General features: G+C 42.9%; 1 protein-coding gene across 3 annotated transcripts in view; it reads right to left on the bottom strand.

Annotated features, from left to right (window-relative positions):
• WWC2 (WW and C2 domain containing 2) overlaps positions 1-22299 on the bottom strand; it is a 396047-nt gene that overhangs the window by 280004 nt on the left and 93744 nt on the right. For 2 of the 3 annotated variants that reach the window (XM_029581662.1, XM_029581741.1), the window contains exon 2: positions 16875-16984. In XM_029581662.1, coding sequence (XP_029437522.1) covers positions 16875-16984 — 110 coding nt within the window. Of the gene's footprint in view, positions 1-16874; positions 16987-22299 lie in introns of those variants that run through there. The other variant, XM_029581816.1, reaches the window with a different exon arrangement.

The raw sequence follows: 22299 nt of genomic DNA, 5'->3' as shown, positions 1-22299 counted from the left end.
CAGGTCTATGCTGAAGGATAATTGAAAGCCTGGATCTCTTCTAAGTTACCCTGTAAGGGAAACCATTTTGCTCTTTTTGGTTCTTACCCTGCAATCTGAAAGCCAGGGAATTGGTGTCACATATAACTCTTGTGTTTGCGTATTTATTTATTTATTTATAGTTTTTTATATACCGCGGCACGTAATGCACATCACCTCGGTTTACATCTAACAGTAATTCAGCCAAAGGCTTTACAATGAACATAGGTGGAAAAAGCAACGTGCTAAAATTAACAGAAAACTAGGAGTATACATATCAAATACATATGTGTAACAAATTTAACAAAAGGGAATTATTTGTAAGGAAAAGAGGGTAAGGGAGAGGGGGAATCATAGTGGGGGGGGGGGGAAGGGAGTCAGTAAGGGAGGAAGGGGAGTCAGTGGGAAAGGGAAAGGCAAGGTAGAATAGAGGAATCAGGAGTAGGTTGAGAAGCGAAGTATGTAATTGCATGATTCCCATCCTTCAAAGAAAGGCTTTTCTAAACAGCCATGTTTTTAGGTTCTGTTTAAATTTTCGGTGGCAGGGTTCTTGGCGCAGATCAGCAGGCATACTGTTCCATATTTTGGTTCCTGCTATGATGAGAGAACGTTTTTTAGTGGATGTAAGTTTGGTTAGTTTAGGAGAAGGGATCGGTAGTCTGGCCTGATGTTGGGATCTGCTTGGACGGTTTGTTTTTTTGAAATACAGGTGCTCAGGAAACCATTGCATGTTTTGGTTATAGATGGCTTTATGAATCAGAGTAATCGATTTGTAAATGATCCTGGATGCTACGGGTAGCCAGTGAAGTGATTTATGTACAGGAGTGATGTGATCATGACGGTGTGTGTTGTTGATGATGTGTGCCGCTGCATTTTGAAGCATTTATTTATTTATTTTATTTATTTATTATTTTTATTATACCGAGTTTCATGATAGGAATCACATCAACCCGGTTTACAATTAACAATGTGAGTAAAGGCAGAGAGTAACAAAGTAAAACATTTCCCAATTCAACGTCACATATAGAATGAAACTTAACAGATATAATAACAATATTTAGGATGTGAGAAAGTTACAAAAAACAAGGAAAAATAACTAGGATCTGAAAGGGGGAGGAAATTGAAGGAAGAATATTAACATTTTAGCCAACTGTATCAATTAATAAATATGTATAGTATTATAAAAATATAGATGAGTAGCAAAAATGATCAAATATGATGCTGTTGTGAATTATAATAATAAGATGCTGTGACTGCGTATGAAGTTAATGGGTTTATTACAGTTCACTAACTTTGAGTTTGTGCTGATGGGTGGGGAATTTAATCCAGTTCTGGGAACGCTTTTTTAAAAAGCCACGTTTTTAGTCTCTTCCTAAAAGTTGGGGCGCATGGTTCTTGTCTTAAGTCCGGTGGGATGGAGTTCCAAAGGATTGGACCTGCTGATGAAAGAGCTCTTGAACTGTAGGATTTATGTTGGTAAGTTTTGGCATGAGGTACCTGAAGTGATTCTTTGTAATGTTCCCTGATGGGTCTGGCGGCTGTGTATTTTTTAAAAGGGATTTGTAAGTCAAGTTGAGTGTGTTGATGGATGTTCTTGTAGATAATCATGATGGTTTTGTACATAATTCTGAAGTGGATCGGTAACCAATGAAGGTCTTTGAGGATGGGGGAGATATGGTCGATTTTCCTGGAGTTTGTAAGTATTCTAGCTGCTGTGTTCTGTACCATTTGTAAAGGCTTGGTGTAAGAAGCTGGGAGGCCTAGTAGTAGAGAATTGCAATAATCTAGTTTGGAGAAGATTATTGCTTGCAGGATTGATCTAAAATCTTGCGCGTGGAAAAGTGGCTTTATTCTTTTCAGAATATGTAATTTGTGGAAGCAGTCTTTTGTAGTTCGGTTTATGAATGGTTTGAGGTTAAGACGGTTATCTAGGATGGCTCCTAGATCTCTTACATGGGTGGTTTGTAGGAGGGTAGGTGGCTTTGAGAGCGTGATGTTGTTTTCAGGTGCTATAAGGAGATATTCCGTTTTCGACGCATTAAGGACTAGGTTTAAGCTGGTAAGGAGGTGTTTGATTTCTAATAAGCAACTATCCCAATATTCCATTGTTGACGAGATTGAATCTTTTATAGGGATCACAATCTGTACGTCGTCCGCGAAGAGGAAGTGTTTAAGGCTTAGTTTTGTGAGTAGTTGACAGAGTGGTAGGAGGTATACATTAAATAGGGTGGGTGAGAGGGATGAACCTTGTGGCACCCCTCTGGTGGAGTGGTGATATTGGGATTCTGTATTGTGAATTTTGACCCTATATCCTCTGTTTTCCAGGAAGGGTTTGAACCATGTTAGTGAAGTAGCTGTCACTCCAATATTTGCTAGTTGTTTTAAGAGGAGGTAATGGTTGACAGTGTCAAAGGCTGCCGAGAAGTCGAGGAGGATTAGTAAAAATGCTTTGCCTTTATCGATGCCGGCGAGGAGGAAGTCTGAAAGTGCAAGAAGTAGTGTTTCTGTGCTTGCAGCTTTTCGAAAACCATATTGGTTTGGAGACAGAATGCCGTGGTCTTCCAAGTAGTTGGAAAGTTGGGTGTTCACCAATTTTTCCATTATTTTGGCTATGAATGGAAGGTTGGAAATAGGGCGGAAGTTGTTGGGATCACTTGGATTTAGATTCGGTTTTTTTAGGAGGGGTTTGATTGAAGCTGTTTTTAGATCATCTGGGTAGATACCCTGGGAGAGGGAACAGTTTATAATTTCGGCAAGGGATTTTGATATAGTATCAGGAATGAGAAGTAGCATTTTGGAAGGAATTTGATCAAAAGGGTGTGATGAAGGTTTCATTTTCTTCAGCACTGATTGTATCTCTGTGAGAGTGATGGGTTCGAATGCTTTAAGCTGTATATCTTTGTTAGGGAGAAGGTATGTGTTGTCTTGGGAGCTAGTGGTTAGTGATAGTTGATTGAGGAGGTCAGAGATTTTTTTGCTGAAATGAAGAGCCAGTTCGTCTGCTTTGGTCTGAGAGAATTCGGGTGGTATATCAGGAGTGATAGGTTTAGTGAGATTGGAAACGAAGGCGAATAGGGCTTTTGAGTCAAAGATGAGGTGATGAACCTGATGGGCATAGTAGTCTCTTTTTGTTTTCTGTGTACTGCTTTTGTATTGGTGGAGCGTGCGTTTGTAGTCTGAGAGTGAGGCTGGTGAAGGGGCTTTACGCCATTTTCTTTCTTTCTGCCGAAGTAGTTGTTTGAGATTTCTCAGTTCATCATTAAACCAGGGTTGTCTTTTGGATGCCTTTGAAGAGTGTTTTTGGTGGTCAGTGGGCAAAGTGTGTTTGCTACTGATTTTGTTATTTTGGACCATGATTGAAGAGCGCTGTTAGGTGTAGAAACATCGATGGATGGTAATTCTGGGGCTAGAAGTTTGCTGAGGAGTTCAGAGTTACATGTTTTTTTGTAGAGGAAAGAAGGTCTTGAGTCAGGCTTGGAATCTGGTTGTAGTAGGGAAAAGCTGGTGGAGATTAAGGAGTGGTCTGACCATGGGACTTGTTGACAGTCAGGTTGATTTGTTTGGGAAATGCCGGCATTTGTAAAGAAGAGGTCGAGTGTGTGTCCTGCTTTGTGAGTGGGTTTGTTGATTTGTTGTTTGAAACCCATTGCGGACATTGCGGTGAGGAAGGCTTCGCAGTTCGTTGAAAGGGGAATTTTGTCAACATGTAAGTTGAAGTCACCCAAGATTATAGCTGGGGAGTCAAGGTTTAGGTGTAAAGTTATAGTTTCTAGAATAGGAGAGGTGTCTGACTCTAGCAGGCCTGGAGGGGCGTAGACTAGAAGGATTTGGAGATCTTCTGATTTGAACAATCCTAGTTCTAATTTGGTATTTGTGTTGATAGGATAGAGAGAGAACCTCAGGGATTTTTTGGCAGCTAGAAAGATACCCCCTCCTCTTTTTTTTTGTCTTGGGATAGAGAAGAAGTCGTAGATCTGTGTTGGTAGTTGGTTAATAAGTGCGATGTCAGTGGGTTTGAGCCATGTTTCTGTTATGGCGCAAAAATCCGGTGTTGAGTCCAGCAGTAGGTCGTTAAGTATTAAAGTTTTGTTGGTAATTGATTGTGCGTTAAATAGGAAGATGGTGAATAAGGTGAGACCTAGAAACTGTGTGGTAGGGGAAACCATGATTGGGATGAGGGATTTGTAGGTGCGTGGGCGGCAGAGCATTGTCTGTTGAATGAATGCTTGTTATAGGTACCAGGGGAATGGCCGTATGAATGCTATTGTAGGTCGGATAAGAGTTGGATGAATGCTGTATTGAGCTGGTTTGGTGCTGGTTGAATGCTGCTGTGATTTGGCTGAGTGCTGGATGAATGCTGCTGTAAGTTGGCTGAGAGCTGGTTGAATGCTGCTGTAAGTTGGCTGAGTGCTGGTTGAATGCTGCTGTAGGTTGGCTGTGTGCTGGTTGAATACTGCTGTAAGTTGGCTGAGTGCTGGTTGAATGCTGCTGTAAGTTGGCTGAGAGCTGGTTGAATGCTGCTGTAAGTTGGCTGTGTGCTGGTTGAATGCTGCTGTAGGTTGAATGGGAGTTGGATGAATGCTTTTGTGAGCTGCCAAAGTAGGGGCAAGAGTGAAGTTTGCGTAGTCTTAGTCTGTCGTTGTTGAGTAGTCTTAGTCTGTCGTTGTTGAGTAGTCTTAGTCTGACGTTGTTGAGTAGTCTGAGTCTGTCGTTGTTGAGTAGTCTGAGTCTGTCGTTGTTGAGTAGTCTGTGAAGTTTGCTTATTCTGAGTCTGGCATTGTTGAGTGGATGCTGAAGCCCTGGAGAGTTGTCTGTCTGTGATTGTAGTGTGGGTATGTTTCTGAGGTGCCAGGAGGTGCCAGGAGGTGCGAACCACGTGGCTCGGCAGGTTAGGGCGAGTGTAAAAAGTAGTCTAGAGAGTGCCTTACCCCGGTGTGCCTAGCGACGGTTGCAATGCTCGTCCTTTCAGCTGGTCCTCCTTCGGTGGTATCGCCGCGTGATAGACCGGAGGTCAGTTGGACTTAAAAGGATCTAAGGAGGTTCACTTCTAAATGAGTAGGCCCTGGATCTGGGGCTGCTTAGGAGGCGCGGCTCTCTCGCCGCGATGCTTCCTGGGCCCGGTGTTTTGTTAGCCTAAGTTTTCTTTTACTTGGCTCCCTTCCCCCTGCGCGGCTCACCTGGTTGTTGGAGTGTGAGCAGGCTCTCGCCCCGAATGGGCCGCGCGAGCCTCGGCAGGGAAAGGAGAAGCGGGTGGACGCATTGGTCTCGGGATTAATTGACCGGTCTTTGTAGATCTTGTTAGGTCCTGGGCTTCGATGATGCGGTATTAGGCTAGTTGATTTTCAGGTAGCTGTAGTTATCCCCAGGTAGGTGTTGTCATCTGCATGGGGCCCTTGTTTATTTGTAGGAACTCCCTGGGTGGTGATCGGGACTGCAACGAAGGGGCGAGACAAAGGGGCTAGCCCCTTTGTCGTGCTCCTTCGGCGTGCGACGCTCGGCGTGCGACGCCTAGGAGCTGTGGTTGATTTAAAGGGCTCCTGGCCCTGCTGCTATTGGCGGCTGGTGTCGGCGCGGATTGGCTGCTTCGCGGCCCGGAGGAGGGCTGAGGGTGGCGCCTCGGATCGCGGCTCTGTGCCTTGTGGTCGGCGCTGGGGGCTGCCGGGGGCAAGGGTGCGAACAGGGCATTTGTAATGGTTGCAATGTGTTTTTTGGTAGGCCTAATAGCAAAGCGTTGCAGTAGTCAAGTTTTGATAGAATTGTAGCTTGTAGTACTGTGCGGAAGTCGTATGGGTGTAATAGAGGTCTGATACGCTTTAGTGTGCTAAGCTTCCAAAATCCGTTTTTAACAGTATCAGCGATGAATTTTTTAAAGGTAAAATTGTTGTCTAAGATAACGCCAAGGCTGCGGACTTGTTGTGCAGCCGGAGGGTAGCCTTGGGGTAGGACTGTTGTGTTCAGAGTGGAGTTGTTTGCAGGTGATATGAAGAGAAGTTCCGTCTTATTAGTATTGATAGCTAGAAAGTTGTCGGTGAGAATTTTTTTTATTTCAGTGAGGGCTGCATTCCAAGTGTTCAGAGCACTTGAAAGAGAGTGGGCGGGACTGGACGGCAAGATGGCGTTTCAAGGCCCGCGATCGGCGCTGGAGCCCCCGAGAGTAATGGTAAATAAACTTCAGTTAAAAGCACAAACCCTGATTGAATTTTTATTGACTGACACAGGACCACCGTGGATTCTATCTTGCAGCGAAAGAAGAGGTCCAGCAGGCCGCCACAGATCCCATCCTATAGTGGCCAAAGAGGCCTGGCAGGGCCGCTGCAGATCCCATTCCACAGCAGCCAAAGAAGAAGCCCAGCAGGCTATCAAGGATCCATCCCATGGCAGCCAAGGAAGGGGCCCAGCAAGGCCACTGCAGATCCCATCCTGTAGCAGCAGAAGAGGAGCTCCAGCAGGGATATTATGGATCTTACCTTGCTACGGCCGAGAAGAGAACCAGTGAACCCATCAGTGGCATAAGAGGAGGCCCAGAAAAGAGAGAGAGACCCGGAGTGACAGCCTCTATGTGTGTGTGGGATATCCTGTAGGAGTAGGAGCTTGTGTTTATGTTTTGTGTGTGTATGGGAGCCTATGAGAGAGAGAGCCTGTGGGAGTGAGAGTGTGTTTGTCTGAGAGGGAGTATGTGCGAGAGAGAGCCTGAGAGGGAGTGTGTACAAGAACATGTGTGTATATGAGGACAGAGCGAGCCTGTGTGAGTATGTGAGAGACAATGTGTGCGTGTGACAGAGAGAGGATAAAGTTTGTGCGACTGCCCCCCAACCCCCTCCCACCCTCACATATAAAATATACACACACAGTGAAAGTCTCTTCAAATTACCAAACAAGTATCAAATTCCAGGTTATAATAGACATATTCATCTTAAAAAGATAGTTTGGTCCACCATCTTAACACCATTTTGCAACAAATGTGTCCACTATAATAATTGTAAGTACACAAGGGTTTGATATCTGTTTTGGCAACAGAGATTTTCACTGTTTTGTGTTATTTAGAATCACTCCTTGAAGAAGGCATTTGTGTAATGTTGAAACAGGGGTGGTATCAGGAGATTGTGGAAAAGAGGATGCCAGTGTTTGAAGGTTCTCCAACTATTATTGAGTGTTTCAAATGACAGTTCTATGCAACATTTGGGGGACTGCAGAAGAAGTTAAGTGTTACTGGATATGTTTTTCAGTAAATCAACTCAATAATACATTCCAAATTTTCTGAGAGACTAATTAGCATATTTTTTACTTGCAAATATATAAAAACTGATAAACAATGCCATGGTTTAAGCTTGATATATGATTATATCACAGTGATATTTTTTGATAATATTGAAGAGGTACCTTGATTATGATATATTAGTAATATTGAATTATTTGTTCTATATATTATTTTTTGTTGCCTAACAGATAATAAGCATATTTGCTTCACTCCTCTATTTGTCTATTATTGTGACAGTGGAGCATGTCACCTTTCTTTTTGATTTGCCATTTTTAAAATTATCCCATGCCTCATTCATACCTTGAACCCTACTGTTGGATTCCGTTACGATTCTTTCTAACCAGCTTCCTCATTTTTGCATAATTCCTTCTTGAAATTCCGCCAAATGGCTGCAATCTTGCCCTTGACTTTTATTCCAATACAGTATGTATATCAAATTCGGTTACATTGTAGTCACTGTTGCCCAGCTGATCCACCACAGTTACCCCCTGCACACAATCCTGCATTTCACCAAAGGACCAGGTCTAGGGTGGCACCTTGTCTCATGGGCTTTCGTGTCAATTACTCAAAGAAGCATTTGCAGTATCTAGAAATTTCACCTTTCGTGTGACCAGAGGAGACATTCACCACCTTTTAGACCTCATCTCCAGATCAGATGCTTCCAACACGGAAAATAATTCACTTGCAGTCATAAAGCCAATTAAAAATAGTATTGGAAAGATTATGGAGGTGATTTTAGCAATCCATACGTAAATAATTTTTATTGCTGCAAGGTCGTGGCAAGATAAAGCAACTAGTGCAATAATTTAAAGAAAAACCTTTTATTTGAAAAGTCTGTGTCCCTTGCTTTTATGATTTAAGATGAACAATTCATGCTGACAGCAGCCAGAAACACATATGGCATGGTTCTTTTATTCATTTTACTATTTCATTTCACAAACACCTTTTTTGTTGTCCCTTAAGAGATCAGAAACTATAAAGACTTCAGTTATTCTTTTTCATAGAATGATTAGGCTACACTTTTTTACACAGAGATAATTTACATATAAAGGAGCTGAATTAGCACAAGTTTGAAACTTGTGAACAGTAGCGCCAATCGTCAAGGCTTCAATCCTGGCTACTTACCTCTTGCTTGGATCTGAAATGGCTGAAGAGTTTCAAAATTGTGCTAATTCAACCCCTTTTTGAATCTGCTCCTATGTGTCCAAATATATGCATGTGTACTTTTCAGGGATAATTTAGGGAACGACACCTGTAACATTTGTACATAGCATGCTGCCTTAGTTGCTGGCACCCTTTTGCAAGTACACTGTAGTTGCGATATAACATGGGGTACAAAACTTTATAAGTGAGCCCGTGTTATATAGAGTTAAAAATCTGCTACCACTTAGCTGGATAAGTCTGTACTTAGCTAGCTAAGTGCCTGCCACATTATATTAGAACATCTCAATAAACTTTAAAAAGGGTGAGCAATATCTAAATGTTTGATGCATGTCATACAATGATATCATGTTCTTTACACATCTACATTGCACCACATGAAGTCCCAAATCACAGTACAGTAATGTCAATAGAACACATCAGACAGGCCCCCATTCCAAAGCAGATCTAAGTCCCTGAAATGATCTTTAAAAAATAAATAAAATCAGACAAAGAAATTGTGCAAAACAATTCTGCTGAAAAAAAAAGAATAATATTTTGTTCTGCTTTCCACCCAGCTTGCAAGGCTCCCAATTTCAAATTTCATTCAGTGCCACTTAGCTGGATAAGTCCATACTTAACACTATATATTACATAACAATTTATATAATTTATATTATGTTAAAGAAACACTTCGGCCTCGCCACCTCAAAAGTTAGGAAAGCTTAAATGTTTCCCTAATGATTTATAAAATATACATAATAAAGTCTTATGAGCAGGAAAGCAGAGTTGCTTACCTGTAACAGGTATTCTCCAAGGACAGCAAGATGTTAGTCCTCACACATGGGTGATATCATCAGATGGAACCTGATGCGGAAAACTTATTTCAAAGTTTCTAGAAACTTTGAATAGGCACACTGAGCATGCTCAATACCACATGTCCTCACGGGGTCCCTCTTCAGTCTCGTAACATAGAATTGCAATGATAAATAAAAATAGGAAAAACCAACCCTGTAGGGTGACGGGCTGTTTCATGAAGACTAACATCCTGCTGCCCTTGGAGAACACCTGTTACAGGTAAGAAACTCTGCTTTCTCCAAGGACAAGCAGGATGGTAGTCTTCACACATGGGTGAATCCTTAGCTACAGGCTGCTCCCCAACACATAAGGGGACCAACAGACACCTAACAGGTAGCAATGGGCACAACAACACTGGTGCTGTTGGTATCAGAGGCGGAGACAGCCTGAATCCAAACAACGAGCCCTAGGTTGGGAGAATTGAGTTCTACACCTCGAACAGGTTCCTGAGGACAGACTGGCCAAACCTCCTGTCACGTCAGTCATCCATATCTAGACAGTAATGGGATGTGAATGTGTGGAGAGAACTTCATGTCACAGCCTTGCAGATCTCCTTCATGGGAACTGCTTGCAAGTGGGCCACCGACGCTGCCATGGCTCTGACAGAATGAGCCTTGACATGACCCTTAAGATGCAGTCCCACCTGGGCATAACAGAAAGAGATGCAACCTGCTAGCCAATTGGATAGTGTCTGTTTGGCAACAGCAACGCCCAACTTATTCTTATCAAAAGAAACAAAAAGTTTGGTGGACTGTCTATAGGATTCCGTCCACACCAGAGAGAAAGCTAAAGTTAACTTGCAGTCCAAATTGTGCCGTGCTCATTCATCTTGGTGTGAATGGGTCCTGGGAAAGAATATTGGCAGGGCGAGTGTCTGGTAGAGATGGAAATCTGTCACCACCACCTTAGGCAGGAACCTAGGGTGCATATGCAAAACCACCCTGTCATGATATAATTTTGTATAAGGTAATAAGTCACTAAGGCCTGGCACTCACTGACCCTGCATGCTGAAGTGACCGCCACCAAAAATATGGTGCAGTTTTTGTGTGGGGCAGGAGAACAGATCTAGGGTCTTCTGCTCACATCACATGCAAACCTCCTCCATCTCTGTCCATAGGACTTTCTAGTGGAGCTTTCCTCCCTCTTAACAGCCAAAGTAGTCAAGCCCATTCCGCCATGGCAGAGGGTGGGGATTTTACTCCAGCTACTTCCTGATTCCAAAGAGAATAGAAGGACTTCGTCCCATTCTAGACCTGAGGGCCTTGAACAAATTTCTGGAAAAAAAAAAAGTTCAAGATGGTTTCTCTGGACACCTTGATCCTTTTTTTGCAAAAAGAGGACTGGCTGTGCTCCCTCAACCTAAAGAACGCATATACCCCATATCGTGATCTTCCCAGGTCACAGGAAGTATCTCAGATTCATGGTAGGAAAACAGCACTACCAGTACCGGTTGTTGACTTTTGGGCTTGCAACTGCCCCACGGGTATTCACAAAATGCTTGGCCATGGTGGTGGCATACCTCCACACACTGGGAGTGCATGTTTTTCCCTATCTGGATGATTGGCTGGTCAAGAGCACGTCTTCAGCAGGGGTAACCATGTCTATGAGCTTGACTATTCATGTGTTGAAGTGACTAGGGTTCGTTCTCAACCACCCAATGTCTTATTTCAGTTTGTCACTTCAATTGGACTTCATCAGAGCTCTGCTAGACACAGCTCAGGCCAGTGCCTTTCTGCCACACCAGAAGGCTCTCGCCATAGCGGCAGAAGTCCAACAGAGCCAGCAGGTATCAGCTTGGCACATGTTGAGCTTATTGGGCCACATGGCCGCGACTGTCCATATTACTCCCTTGGCACGATTACACATGTACAGAGCCCAATGGACCCCCAAGGTCTCCGTGGCGGCAAGCCACACAGAGCCTCCAAGATTGCATCTAAATTACCCCTCCCTCCAGGACGCCTTGTCTTGGCGGTGGGTCCTTGTCTTGGTGGTGGGTACTTTCCAATCTGGAACAGGGAATCTCCTTTTGGAGTCTTCCCACTTAAATTGTGTTAACCACAGATACATCTATCTTGGGGTGGGGAGCTCGTGTGAAAGGGCTTGGCACCCAGGGCTTATGGTCCACTCAGAAATATTCATGTCAAATCAACTTCCTGGAGCTCTAGGCGATCAGGTATGCACTATAGCTGATGCACTACTGGCCTCCAATACAGACACAGAGGACAATTTGGTGGCACACTCAATAAATGTAATAGGTACCCCTGATGGACGATGGACAGAACCTACTGGAACAAGGTTACACTGGGCCACTGCTTTGCAAAGAACCATAGCCTGCCCCCGACCAGAGGGTCCATTGCCCCGGGTATGGGCAACTGGCTGATACTCCCTGCAGCCCAGTCGAAACCTCATCCCCAAGTTTGACTGAGGAGCCGGCTGGGGCTTGGGAGCTCTCTGCTGCCTGGGACAGCCGCGAGAGTTCTGATGAGGTCAGGATCAAGGAGGCGGAGGATAGTACTTTCTTTGGTGAAAGAAGAGTTTCTTTGGCCCTGCTTCAATGGCCTTCTGGAAGAGGAGATGGTGGAGAGTTGTTCATAGTGGTCCCAAAGTTGTGTTACAGCGTCCCTCACCCTATCTCCAAAGAGATTCTCTCTTGTACAAGGCATATCAGCTAGTTGTTCCTGTACCTTCGGTTGGAGATCCGAGGCCCGCAGCCATGCCATTCTGTGGGCATTGATTACTGCTGCAGAGACTCTCGATGCCATTTCAAGATCATCATAGGCCGCACGGGCCTCATGTTTTCTACACTCCAAACCCTTGCATACCAGTGACATAAAGGTGTTTGCTGCTGTTGAGCCAGCTTCTCAGCCACCTCCTGCACCTGTTGCCAAAGGTACCATGACTATTGACTCATGGAGAGCTGGTAGGCAGCGATGAGGACAGTAAGCATGGCACTTTGGAACACCATCCTCCCAAGAGCATCCATTGCTCTGTAGTCATTCTGTGGGGGTGCCAAGGAGTGAGTCCAAGAGTAACTGGCCCTCTTGAGGGCGGATTTAACCACCACCAACTGGTGGGGCAGCTGACATTTATCAAATCCGACAGCCTTCTGAACAAAGTAAACCCTGTCTGCATTCTTATTGACAGGAGACACTGTGAGAGGGTGTTCCCAAATCCTCAGCAGCAATTCTGAAAGGATCTGCCAGGATCTCCTTAGGAGTCTCCACAAATTGAAGGCTCTCAAGCTTCTTGTGCCTAGCATCATCCTCCATCAACAGCTGGAATGGGATGGCCTCCGCCATCAACCTCACAAAAACTGCGAAGGTTAAGTCCTTGGACTGAGACTTCCTTCTCTCCTCAGGAGGAGAAGGGTCTGACGGGAGAGCATCTGAGTCCTCGGAGGAAAACTCCATCTGATCATCCCCCTAGGAGCCATAGGGACCCTCGTCTTCATTGTATGTCACAAGGAATGGGGCCCTAAGTGCTCAGCAAACATCCAGAGTTGCAGGCACAGATGAAACTGGACAGGGGGCTAAAGGCCTTGGTGATTCCACCGGCCTTGGTGGAGCTTCCTCTTTGGAAGAACCAGTGATAACCACCATATTGGTCAGAGGAGGCCTGGGAACCGACAGCAGCTGGGTTGGTAAGGCACCTATGAGCACACTGAGCTTCTCTAGAAGCGGTATGAGAATGGGTGGCACCAGCTCCTATACCATGGCCCTGCATCGCTCGCTCCACCGCAAGTTGGACTCAACGCTCCAGCTCCTCCTCGAATGTTGCTGATCCCTATACTGACTGGGAGGAAGGAGGGGTTGCCAGATCTTCCTCGGACCCTTGAGGAGGATCGGCAACTGGCACCAAGACCAGTTGAGACCATCGCGTATCCTGGGCATCGATGGAGGACTGGAGCTCTTCACCACGGGGTCGCTTTGAGGGCATTGCGGCAAAAGCTGGTGTATCCCCGTGCCTGGCACCAAGCATTGACGGAGACCAGTGCTGATGCTACTTGAGCTTCCCATGATGCTCGGCCCTGTCTTTCCCCGGTGCAGAAGTAGAAGACGATGAACCTGGCGTCCTCGATCCAGAGGAGATAGACAGTTGTCAGTCTACGGCATCCCTATCCACCAGCAACTTTGACGGAACCAACGATCCCACCGATGTCGATGGTGAGGTGTCCATCTATGTAGCTCCGATGCTCTTAGATACAGATGCCACCTATGCTGACGTCAATGGGTCGGACTTCTTCAACTCAAAGAGGTACTCTTTCTTGTCAAGCGAAAGTCGACATCCCTTCAGGGTCATCTGGTCGCACAAGTGACAACCCCAGATGTCATGAGATGCCCCCAGTCAGAGGATGCAGTTGTCATGCGGATCGGTGATCAACATGGTCCGCAGGCACTGTGGATATTGGCAAAAACAGGATATGGCCATGACGGAGTAAAACAAAAGGGCCGAAAGAGAACGGTGGCAGTGGGTGTTGATGACCAGCGGGCACCAAGGTACCGCCAGTATGGGGGAATCGACTGCGAAAGTAAACTTACCGAAAGACATTGAAAACCCTGACTGGGAACACTATGAAAGAGCACTGAGAAGGACCCAGTGACTGAAGAGAGAGAAAAAAACTGCGAAATTGAAGTTTTCCACTCAAAGCCAAAAACTTTTAAGAGCTCAATCAACTGCGAGGCTCACAGCTCCACGGAAAAGAAGAGACTGAAGAGGGACCCCATGTGGATGTGTGGTATAGGGCTTGCTGAGAATGCTCAGTGTGCCTAGTCAAAGTTTCTGATGATGTCACCAACGTGTGGGGACAACCATCCTGTTTGTCCTTGGAGAAAAAGCTATTTATTTCCAGAATAGGCTCAACAGGGGATTCAGAAATCACCAGGAAGGGGACAAGTGCTCCACCATGCTACAGGACCCAGATGGAGTAGAATATCTCATTTCAAAACTTTCTTCTTAAGGTTCTTTTATGCTTAGGGACCTTTGATTTCAGTTTTTGTTTTATGTTTAGATCTTTTTTTATTCAATTTTCACCATATTTTTTGTTTCACTTTTCCTGGGAATTTCAATGTTAAAATAAAAATCTGTGGAAAAATTACTTTTCCACTGATTTTTCTCCTGTGTGTTATAACAAAGTCATTTTTCCATAGACTTTTTTATAATTATATCATTGATGGCCAGAAAAATAAAATAAAAAGTGAAAATGAAAGTAACTGTATGCTGTACTTTAGCACAATAAATCCTCAGTCTTGCATTTCAGTTTAGAAAACTTTAGAGTCAGTTAAGTTGAAATGCTCCTTTAAGAATTATGGATCATGTCTACAAAAAGAATTTTACCACGTTGTCTTACCTTAACCACTTTTCGCATCTCTAACCATTACTGTAGGACTTCCCTAACAATGAACATGTACAAGATCAATTTTCATACAATGGAGGTGCCAGTATATGCAAATTTATATCAAGCATATTCACTGTAGGATTTCTGAAAAATGATAAACTGAGTGATCATCAGGGAAGGTTTGGGAAGCCTTGCATTACTGGCATAGTGTGACAGAATCTTCCCATATGATAGCAATCTTCAGAACGTTTGATCCATCTGCCCAACTAGTGAAGGCCAAAACATGATGGAAAAAAGCTGTAAGTTAAATCTTGTATGTAATGCTCCCTGACTGATAAAGCATGAGATATTTGATGACAAAGGGTACATTTTTAAAATAGTTGAATATTCATTCATAAAAAGGAGTGGCATATGTCTGGGAAGATCGAACAGTGTGTCCCTGGATACAACTTGTGGTCCTGTCATGATTTTTTGCTCTGTGTTCCCTTGGTTAGGACCTGATGATTGGGAGGGACTCTAAACACAAATCTTTTTCTGTGTGGACCCTGCCCTTTGGAATTCCCTCCCAAAAGAACTCTGCCTTGACAGGGAGTTTCCCAGGTATAGGTCGTTATTAAGGGCTTATTTGCTCAAGAAGGTTTTTCTTTGAATTCCACAGTTCTGCTTGAATTTTAGATTATGAAATTCCTTTTGTAATTCTGTTTATTGGCGAGTGAGGCGTTTTGGGGGGTTTTTTTTTTCCCTCTGTGCTAAGATTTATTTATTTATTTGCTTTTTTATCATTCATGGGTTGGGTTGGCTAGTTGGGAGTTTCTGTATTTTTATTTTTCATTTCATCTGCAACAAGGTAGACATCCTGGATGGTGTGGAAAACATGAGGAGGGATCTACTGAAGCTTGAAGATGGTCTAAAGTCTGGCATCTTAAGTTTTAATGCTAAAAAATGCAGGGTCATATATTTAGGTTGCAAAACCCCGAGGAAGCAGTATAGTATAGGAGATAAAGTTCTGTATGCAAAAGAGCGAAACCTGTGGAAAAACATATCTGAAGCTCTTAAGGTGGCCAAACAAGTAGGTAAGGCAAGAGCAAAAGCCAGAAGGCTGCTCAGATGCATAGGGAGAGGAACAGCCAGCAAGAAAAAGGTGGTGATACTGTCTTTGTATAAGTTTTTGGCGCAAGCTCATTTGGCGTACTGTGCATAATTCTGGAGACAGCACTTTTGAAAGGATATAAACCAAACAGAGTTGGTCCAGGGGACAGCTAATAAAATGGTCAATAATTTTCAGCATGAAACATATGGGGAGAAACTTAAATATCTAAATATTTATACACTTGAGGAAAGGAAGGAAAGGGGAGATGTGATATAGATATTTACTTCCAAGAAATAAATGCATAGGAGGAATACCTCTTTCAACAGAAAGGAGGCTCTGAAGCAAGGGATCATAGGATGACAGGCAAGGGGTACACACTGGAGTAAACTAAGGAAATATTTCTTTACATAAAAGGTAGTGGATAGGAACAGGCCTCCCTGTGGATGTGGTAAAGATGAGGGCAATTTCAGAATTAGGGAAAAATGTGGGCCAAGCACATAGGATCTCTGAGTGACAGGAAGGAACTATAACGCTGAACTATAAAGATTTTTTTTCTAGATTAAATATTTGTGGCTTTGAGGGATTGCTATTAATGGGTTAGGGAGGATATGGTGTTGGTTGCTCCTTTCTTACAAAGAATTTCTTTTGTATGTACATATAGCTGCATAACAACCCGATATTCAAACACAATTTACACAGGTACTGTGTGACTGCAAATAGGCGTGTGTACAGACTTAAAAGTACGCATATGATTTTGCAGTTAGGCACCCTATTGAAAATGCACTCCATTACATCTAAAAGCCAGGCTGATGTATGCAAATATATCATATACATATTCATAAGTGATATCTTGACATCCTGACTGGCTAGAAGGGTCCCCAAGACATGTCTGAGAATCACTTTACTAATTCTAGCTAGAAATAACAGCAGCATTTTGTAGCATGCCATTCCCTTGGTGGGTATCCATATATGTAACTGCAGATATTTTATACTAACATTTTACATTTGTGTCATTTTCAAAATTACTGAGTAATGAAGTTGTTGCTTGAAAATAAAAGAGCAAAATGTTTTCATTAAGAGGATAAAGTCAAATATAATTTTTTTTTAAAAAGTTACGGTTATGTGAGATAAGTCTGTCATCCCAATCTACAAACATGATTTTAAAGACTACTTACGGTTGATATGATCAATGTAATAGACACCAATCTGTGGGTCACAGGCAGCCTCCCAACCCCATGGCAGCTCATCCCCAACACAGTCAGCAAAAGACAAGGGTTTTGTTAACCTAAAAATAAACAGTAACCCAGTTAAGACTATGCAGCACTCATCAAAAAAATTAATCTCAATTTATTCAGCAAAAAACAAACATGAGACAAAAACGGTTTCCAATAAGTAGAAAATAATGTTTTCTTTGCATAAAATACAAACTTGAATTCAATAGCTTCAAGATGCAGTTTGCTTGAAGCGCTTAGATTCTTTAAAGATAATATGGATATAAGTGTCTATAACCAGGCTGGCTGATGACAAGGAAATAGGGATAAGTATCTTCTGTTGCTTCTGTACAACACTCTGACAACGACAAGCTGATGTTTTTTTCTGATTCACACTGGCATTATCTGTCACCAAATCTTGCCCAGCTACCAGACACTGTCCTGTGAGCATCCCCCCCACCACTCACCACCACAATAGGATCCACCAGAGATTAATTGCAGCCTTCAACCTCAAGAAGTCATCTAGTCAATCTTTCTGCTTCCAGGCAAGATACATTGTACCTACATTTGATTAGGAAAACATTTATCTGAGCCATTCTCAGAGACAGAGATTCTACCACCTCCCTAGGTAACTTGCCATGGTATTAGTTACCTTGCCAGGGTTAAGTTAAAACATTCTTCCTGGTATCTAACTTACATCTCCCCAGCTATAATTTTAGCTCTTTGCTTCTTGACCTTTAACTCAGTGAAGAAGAAGCACAATTGATTGAAGTCCTCAGTGCAATCCCCTTTATGTGTTTGAAGACTTAATAGGAGTTGATATATTTAAAACTTGGGTACTAGCCAAAACTTTTAGGAGCCAGGGAATTTTATTTTCCTTATAATTTTTTTGCCTTTGTCAATTTTAAATTTAATTTAATTACATGATTTATATTATGCCTTCCATGGCTGAAGGCCATTCCATGACAGATTACATTCATTAAACAATAAAAATAATAGAAAAACAACATATCGATCCTAAGCATAGTTTATAAAGCAATTATAAAATGAAAAACCAAAGCCCCAAACCCATTTCCCAACTGGATGAGTGTGACATATTGCATTTCAGTAGTCTAACAATAATTACAAAACAAAATCAGAACCTGCATAGATGGAATTGCACTGAAACCTGTACAGATGGAATTGCACTGCAGTAGTCAAGTTTATTTATTTATTTATTTATTTTAAAGCTTTTCTATACCGTCGTTTGGAAGATACCGTCACAACGGTTTACATCAAGGCACATAAAATTAATGATACTGTGATTCGCACACTTACAAGAGTGCCATAAGATTCGGTAACATAGTTAGTGATCAATAATGTTAAATGTAACTAATCATGTCCATGTCTCTATCTCGGTTATTATTATAGATTTACTTTAAAATCGTGATTTGTCCTTTAATGACTACACACTTGGTGAATACAGTGTGTGTGGATGTTATATTGAATGTGCTTTGCCTGTCCCTGGTTTCTATTCTCCCTTCTCTTTCTGAAAAGCTTGTTTAAAGAGCCAGGTTTTTAAACCTTTTCTAAAGGTTTTGCTGTCTCTTTGTAGTCTTAAATCTAGGGGCATGGAGTTCCATAGTATGGGTCCTGCCAGTGATAGTGCTCTCTCTCGCACCTGTGTAAGTCTTGCAGTTTTGACTGATGGAATGGTTAGTAGTGCTTTGTTTGCTGATCTTAGGTTTCTGTTAGGGATATGTACACGTAGGGCTGATAACACGACTACCTGCGGTACAGTTTTCGGATCCTGGGGTTTTTAATTAACTGCAAATGAGTGAAGGCCTTCTTTGTAACTGCTCAGAACTGACTCTCCATAGACAAGAATCTTTTCCAGACAAATCTGTATTTCACCAATTTGAAGCTTAGAAAACTCCTCAGGACATGAAGAAGTTCCAATCCATAAAATCTCAATTTTCTTGGTATTTAATTTCAAATAATTCAGTCTTATCCATGCTGCAAATGTATATAACAAGTTTTCAAGAACCCCGACAGAGGTTTCCCAAAGAATGTTGCAGTGATACTATGGTCTATGTTTTTACTTTACATGCTTCTCCACAACACATCTTTCCTCCATCCTCGTCTCTACACCCTCACCCCCAGGTTTATAAATACGAATTGGCCCTCTACCAACTGGCTTGGAAAAGAGGTATTGCATTCTATCTGGATTGAACTGAAGCACTTAAAATGTCCGCTCAGCTTTTTGTTTCTTCTGACCCCTAACAAGCTGGTCTTGCAGTGAGAAAATACATCTTTTCTAATTGGTTAGCAGACTGCATCTCCCACTGTTAAGCCCTGGAAGGTTTGAACTTTGAAAGGCATGTCAAGACCCATGATGTCAGGGCCATGGCAACATCAGTAGCCAATCCAAAGTCTTCCTTTCTAGAGGAAATTTGAAAGACTGCGATGAGGAATTCAGTACACTCCACATACTCATCTTATCTTTAAAAGTGAATTTTCAAATGGGTTCCACACAAGTAGCATATATGCGAATATGTTTTTATGCACGTTGAGACTATTTATTTATTTATTACTTTTATATACCGATGTTCCTGTATAGGATACATATCGCACCGGTTTACATAGAAACTGAACTGTCACCGTGAGGTGGATACAATGAACATGTGGTACAATGAACATACGGAAACAATAAACATGTGGTACAATAGAAATATACTATAATATAAAGAAACATAGGGCTATACATGATGACACTTCAAAATAAACTTTTGGTGAATGCTTTAGTAACGGGAAAATTGGAGTAACTGATGGATAACGGGAAGCGATAACTTGACTAGCAGGCAAGTTAAAAGGGAAGAAATCAAACAAAGATGCATTAATAACGTTTAATTTACAGGTTCATAGAGGGACTAAGTGACTTCTAGCTGCATATAGGACCGCAGCTAGGTTAAGGAATTAATGTAGTCTCTGGCTTCCGGTGTAGTTAAAGAGCTGGGGGATATATGGAGTGCGGGTATAGTTAAGTGGGCTAAGACTACTTACATATTTTCTGTTTCACGTCAACATTTACCAGGAAACTAAATGGGCAGTATATGGACATTCTGGAGCAAGGTTTAAAATAGTTGCTAATTTGTTAGAGATATATACATACACATTACCAAACTTATTTGTACAATATTACAGCTGCTGACTCAAGCAAATGAAATTGGTCTTGTCTGTTGTCTAGTTTTTGAGTGGTCTGTACAGAGTATGTGAACCCTTGGTACTGTGGAATATTTGACACAGCCTTGAAGGCAAACCCTCGAGGCCTATGCCAGCAGCTGGTGAACACACCCTGTAGTGGGACAGTCTGGAGCTCCAACTTTACCAGCCACCTCCCCCGCAGGTTGAGTCCTTGGGTTCCAGCAGCCGACAGGATTTAAGTGGGTCCCCTAGGGCAGTGATAACTAAAAGTCCAAAATCACACTGGGGTCAGGGAAGGCATCAGACTAGTAGAGTCATAGACAGGCCAAAGTTGGGACAGGCAGCTAGCAAAAGTGGTCAGATCCAAGCAAGGGGTCAGATCCAGGCAGCAAGCAATCATGGTCAGGTCCAGGCGAAAGGAAATTGTGGTCAGTTCCAAACAAGAGGTCAAGATCCAGAGAGTCAGGCCAAGGGTGAATGAAGACCCGCTGAAAGCACTGGACAAGATGGATAAGAGGTGAGGCTGGACAAGGTGGGCTGGATGAGGAAAGCTGGAGAAGGCTGGACAAGGCAAGGTTGGAAGGCAAGGCAGGAGGCAAGGCTGGAGAAGACAAGGCGGGACGAGGCAAGGCGGGACGAGGCAAGGCTGGATGAGGCACCGTAACACAAGAATCAGGAATGCTAGGCAACATGCACTGCAAGACAGAAGACCCGTTGCTGAGGCAAGGAAGAGCAGAGTGGCTGGGCCTCAAATAGGACGCTGAGTGAGTCATCACTAGGCACCGTGAAGCAGCTTTCCCACCATGGGTCATTTAAGGTGCGTGCATGCACTTAAGGCTGGTGCAGAGCGGAGGGGAGCAGCATCTTGGCAGCGTACGGGGCCTCAGTGTGCACAAGATAAGTGCGGCCGGTCACAGCTCCTGCCAGCGGACAGCCAAACATAACAGGTGGGATGTCTGGATGAACTGGTGAGTTCAGGATGAAGTGCTAGAGGGTCTAGATCTGGAGAAGGATAGGTGAACTGGTGGACTGGTGACTCCAAGTTTTCAGGCAAGTAAGTATTTTCAAAACAGTATACACTGTTTTGAAAATACTTCTGGGTGTCTGTGCAGTGTCATGACTATTTCGCCTGTAAAATATATGCATGTATGTTTATAAAATGGATAGAGAAAGTAAACATTTTCTTCTATTGGAAATGCAGTATATGTGTTTACTGAAATACATGCATGTACTTCCAAAGCAGAAAAATACAGTATTTTATAAACTATGCAGCTCCCACCACAGCATTAATCACAGATACTTTTGAAAGTTTATAGGGGGCAATATTTAGCCAGTGGCCACTTTGCAAAGTTAGCCAGATAAACTTATCCGGCTAACTTTGGCAGAATATTCAGCGGCACAGTTGCACCACTGAAAATATCCAACAGTCTTAAAAAAATAACCAGATAACTTTATCCGGCTTACTTTAGGACTAATATATGGCATGAAGAGAATTCACGAGATAGGTTGGCTAACTGAATATTCTATTCTGGGACATTCCCGGACAGAGTTAAGTTACCTGGATAAGTTATTCAGCTAACTCTGATTATATGGCTAATTTAAATGGCTAAAATGTAGCTGGGCAAGTGCCTAAAATATTCAAAAGTCAGCAATTAGCTAGATATCTCACAAGTTATCCATTTTCAGAGCTAGAGTCTTACTTCCTCCTTGCTAGGACTCTTTTTTTTTTTTTTTTTACTGTAACCAGCTCCTAGTTCTAATCTTATTCCTGGCTATTGAGGTTTGTTGAAGTGTGCTGAAGTAGATGATATGATGGACTGGGCCCAGTGGATCCCTAAATGAATTATCTTTACTGGCCATCAAAACGTCTTCCTTCTGTGATTGCTCAGTGAAAGGACCAATCAGAAAGCCAGTGAATTGAATAAATGCATAATAAAAGTCATCATGGCTCTGTCGTACGGACATTTAATACTGAAACCAGCAGGAGAAGAACAAAACCTCTCCTTCTTCCACTTGCTTAGCACTTTTGGGGAGAGGTGAATGGAGGTTGAGATAGGACTGGCATTGGGGGGAGGGATCGGAGCTGCTCACCCACTATAAAATAATTATTCTGGTGATCAGGAGGGAGCAGGAGAAATTGGGGCTAAAAGACCTAATCACTCCCTCAGTAGCCAAAACTTTCACCTCATATCTTTAAAGAGGGCAA

The sequence above is a fragment of the Rhinatrema bivittatum genome, chromosome 1, assembly GCF_901001135.1.
Source record: "Rhinatrema bivittatum chromosome 1, aRhiBiv1.1, whole genome shotgun sequence".
Taxonomy (NCBI): domain Eukaryota; kingdom Metazoa; phylum Chordata; class Amphibia; order Gymnophiona; family Rhinatrematidae; genus Rhinatrema; species Rhinatrema bivittatum.
This window is presented reverse-complemented; position numbering and strand designations above follow the sequence as displayed.